Genomic DNA, 4,477 nt, shown 5'->3' with positions numbered 1-4,477 from the left:
TGCATAGTTTAATGTGACTTTCCCAAAGAAAATCTCAATGCATCCAATAACCACAATGGTAATTGAACGCCCTGTTTGTGGTGTAGTGACACTTTCAGACAGAAAACTTTATGCCATAATACTCCATTCTCAAATGGGAACTTTATGCCATAATACTCCATTCTCAAATGGGGTTCTGAGAAACATACCAGAAGCCCAAGGGGCATCAAAACTGATCTACAACTAAAGCTTGTTTATTGAGCTCTCATCATTGGAACTGGGTTCAAATGTGGATTCGTGCTCAAACAGTCAGGGAAGAGAAAGGCTCAAGATCAAAACCCATCTTTCTCTTTCCATGCTTTTCCAAATCCAAATCTCAAAATCCATCAAATTACCATTCCAACTGATCGTTCTCAGAAAGCTTTCTCTCGCCACCCTTTGCCCTTCTGGATAAGTTTTTCTTTCTTTCATAGCTCGAGCTTTTCAGACTTGTTCAAACCATGACCCGAACATGGAATTAAAACAGTTATATATAAACTGGGAGATGGTGAGAGTATTGAGTGTGAGAGGGAGACCCCTTCCAAGTTCCACACCTGCACCTTCTTACTCAGGCCTCAATGTCTCATCCACAAACACCCATGCAGTCAAGTACACATTACAGAAGTGCGTATCATCAAACTATCAACAACTTAAAAGGTGGAAGAAGAATGGAACTTTGATCTTATGGGGATTCTAATGATCCAGAAACCTAATCTTATATACACTCCATCATCAAAAAAAAAAAAAAAAAAAGACAAAGACAAATACATCTTACATCTTGTGCACAGTGAATCAATGGAATCCCCTTGAACCTCTGGATTGATAGAGCTCCAATCTACCTTTGGCCTCCGGCAATAAGGTGTCGACGGTAGGATCTTGTACCATGTAACCCTGCTTCGATGCCCATTCGAGCACAGTAAGAACCTCTGCTTGTGCAAGTTCCTCACTGTCTGGGACATGCAATGCAATGTAGCATAACAGAATCAATGCCGGTATCTGAACAATCTGCTCGCTAAAATAGACAAGCTGAATGAGATGTTTCGCCCCTCCTGCGTTGATTATGGCCTTTGAGTGATCGACGTGTAGGTAATTCTCACCGCAGGCAAACTTAGTGAGTGCAATAGCAGCCTCCCTAGAAACTTCCCCTTCTCTGTCATCAAGCAATCGCACCAATGGCCCAATGATCCTCGTCTCTGTGGCTCGGAAAGTCCTCGCTAAGTGGCCCATGGCCTTGACGCAGGGTGCGAGGAGGTCTGAATCTGCCTTCTCTATGATGCTTAGTAACTGATCGAAAACGGCCTTAGCAGCAGGGGAATTGGGCTTGAATGCAGAGCGTCTCAACTCAGCGTCTTGATCGGCAACGGCAGCAATCTCCATTAAGGCCATAGCAGAATTGAATTGGACCTCATCGGGGCCTTTCTCCAGGAGGACAGCGAAGCAAAGGAGGGCTCTCGACTCGGTGATGCTCCGGCATATGGCGGAATTTCCCTTGGCGAGATGCCAAAGGGCTTTGGCTGCCATTGCCTTCATGTTGGCCTTGGTGGCTGGGTCTTCAAATTCCCTCGCCTTGATGCTACCCCCGGCCAGAGCAACGTGCTGCTGGTGAAGATTATGATTCTGTTGGTGATTTTGTTTGGAGTTCTTGACGTGGTTCGGTTGGTGTGTGTTGCTGGGATTGTTACCTTGTGATTGGGGTGGCTTTGAGGTGCCCCTCATGGCCATGGTGTTTGTGACCACATTAAGCATCTGGTTCTGCTGCTGGCGACCCAGTGGATGAGCGATCTGACTCTCGTCTTCATTGGGTTTGTTAGTTTGAACGGCGGGGATGCTGCCGTCGGCATTGGGACTGGGTTGGTTACTAGCCATTAACACCGAATGAATGGACAGGGGCACGGCTTTGTTACTGGTCACCGCATACTTGCTGTGTTCCTGAATGGTCTCGAAGGCCAGATGACCGACGAGCAACCGAATTATATTGTTCTGGGCGAAATGATCTTGGCACTTGGGGTGATGGGCGGCAAGCTCAGATACAGCCCAGGCCACCATTGCCTGAACCTTCATGGGACCTTCTTTGAGGATTTTCGCAAACACCGCACAGACACCAGCGGGGATCATGTGCTCCACGCTCTCCGGGTCGCGGCCAAGGAGGCCAATAGCACGGGCAGCGTTCTCCTGGCCTTCCGCTCGTCCGTCCTTGACCAACTTCAAAAGGGGAACCACTCCACCTTCCTCGATTATGAGCTTTCCGTAACGGTCGTTGTCGCGGGCGAGGGATACGAGGGATGCGGCGGCGTCGGATCTGTCTTCGACGGATCCAGTGTATAGAGTGGCGATCTGTTCCCAGATAAGGCAGAGGATGGGCTCGTTGGCGGCGATGGGGGGAAGGCCAAGGTACTCGTCGTCGCGATCGTTCGCAGAGGCAGAAACGCGGAGGAGCCAGGAGACATCACCGATTGAGTTCTCGAGTTGGGAAGACATTTTTTTGAAGGCAGCGGCAGGGATGATGGTAAAGACCCGCTTCATGAGGCCATTAGCGCGGCATTTGAAGACAAGAGTGAGGGCCTTGTCAAGGACCTGCTCTGTATCATCGATGATGCGGCGAGTTGGGCGCTCGTAAAGATCGGAGCTAGCACGGGCAGCCTGGCGGAGGAGGGCGGCAAGTTTCTCCGTTTTGGATTTGAGTTCGGCGCACTCCTGCTTGAAGGTTTGGGCATCGTCGGCAAACTTGGTCACCTGGTCCGCCAATTGAATCGGCTTCGCCAGGATCTGCTTCACGATGTCCGCCATGCCCGCAGCGATCCCAAACGATTCAAACTCCCAAACCCAAGGAGATCAACGATCAAATCCAATAACAAATCAAATCAAAAATTGAAAGAATGAATGAATAAATAAATGAAAACGAATTCTGTGTGTTTGTTTTTCCGGATTCTGAATCCACTCACAGAGGAAAAGAAATGAGGCGAAGAAACTCAAGAAGAGAAGAACGAAGAAGAGAGGAGGAGAGATAGGCAACTGTCTGTCTCTCCCTCTCTTGCTTATGCTACCACTTTCCTCCTCTTTGAGGGATATCTATAGGTTATAAATAGCTTCTTCTTCCTCTTCTTCTTCTTCTCGCCTAAGAGAGGGGAGAGATAGGAGAATGAATGGATTGAGTTTAAGGATGGAGAGGGCAGCTATAAGGGAGCCCCATCAGAGCTCAGAGGGTCAAGGTGGAGGTGGTGCTTGAGCCTGAGGGCGGAGGAAGGGAGAGGAAGGGAGGGCGAGGGAGAGAGGAAGGAAAGTAGAAAACAATTTTTGGGATATGGGGTTGGGCTTTGAGTGGGTCTTTGGGGGCGGTGGCTACGAGTCGACGAGGTTTTTTAAGTGGTCAAACGCGTTTTTCTGTACTATTCTCCTTTTTTTTTTTTTACAATATAATCCAGGGCCTAAGGCCCATTAGGCCCAAGTGAAATGGGAAGCCACGTCCCATTGGACAAAGTGGCCAAGTCCCACCCCAAGCTTACATAATCTCATCTAAATTCTGAAATCTTTTTTTTTTTTTTTGGTAGATCTGAAACCTGTCTCTTACCAAAAAAAAAAAAAGAATCCTTTAATCCTCTGCAAAAGGGTAACTAATTTGATAATTACTATGGCTAACTATTAGTGATTATCCCACTACTAAAAAATAGGATTACCTTGCGCGTCCTAATAGGGTATCATAGATTTTGGATGGATAGGGCTCTTCTACAGCCCAAGGTACATGTCCGTATGTTGGGATCCATGTGAAGATGCTCTATACCATCGGATGTGGTTTGCCACCTCTGTCATGTCATAGAGAAGTCGGATTCTTTTTTAATGACTCATACTGTTTAAAAAGAGAGCCCTAATGGAAACTATAGAATAAAGTTTAAGATGTTGACTATTGACTTTTGACTAAATTAGGATTTTGAAGTCCTAGTATAAAGTATGAACATGAAATCATCTCCCTTTGTCTTTCTATACTTTTTCATTAACGACAAAGTCTTCATTAATATGTAAAGGTTAGGGTGTCAATTTATAACCAACATCAAATACCAAATTCAGAATCAAGCCGAATTAATCGAACCAAATTGATTCGGTTCAAATTCAATTTGAGTATATGAGTATTCACCTCTGTTCAGTTTGATTACAATTTAGAGTATAAGAATCGTCGGTTCAAATCGAACTGACTCAAATTGATATCGGTTCGAGAATATGAGTATTTTACCTCCTTTTTTTTTCTTACAATTTATTACACATATTCACATGCTAAGATAATTTTGGAGTTAACAATGGCCATAATGTTTATAACTTGAGCTCATTATGGCTTTTGGTCCATCACAATCATGATTCAATAGTGAAACTTTTTACATAACCAAATTAACACTGAGTTACAAAATCAAATTAAACCAATTATAAAACTGAATTGAAACCAAAATCGGGCTAAACCGAATAAAATAGA

General features: G+C 45.2%; 1 protein-coding gene across 1 annotated transcript; it reads right to left on the bottom strand.

The window, feature by feature from the left end:
• Positions 1-487: 487 nt before the first annotated feature.
• Positions 488-3,357, bottom strand: LOC122070971. Its single transcript, XM_042635231.1, has one exon. It carries the CDS (start codon positions 2,803-2,805, stop codon positions 811-813), a length of 1,995 nt encoding a protein of 664 aa, XP_042491165.1. The 5' UTR covers positions 2,806-3,357; the 3' UTR covers positions 488-810.
• Positions 3,358-4,477: the final 1,120 nt, after the last annotated feature.

This window comes from Macadamia integrifolia, unplaced genomic scaffold (assembly GCF_013358625.1).
Source record: "Macadamia integrifolia cultivar HAES 741 unplaced genomic scaffold, SCU_Mint_v3 scaffold_15A, whole genome shotgun sequence".
Taxonomy (NCBI): domain Eukaryota; kingdom Viridiplantae; phylum Streptophyta; class Magnoliopsida; order Proteales; family Proteaceae; genus Macadamia; species Macadamia integrifolia.
The sequence above is the reverse complement of the archived record's forward strand: the minus strand, read 5'-3'. Positions and strand labels throughout refer to the sequence as shown.

Bases quoted from the DNA above. Each gene is read 5' to 3' on its own strand.
- LOC122070971 (XM_042635231.1), bottom strand. From the start codon at position 2,805: ATGGCGGACATCGTGAAGCAGATCCTGGCGAAGCCGATTCAATTGGCG.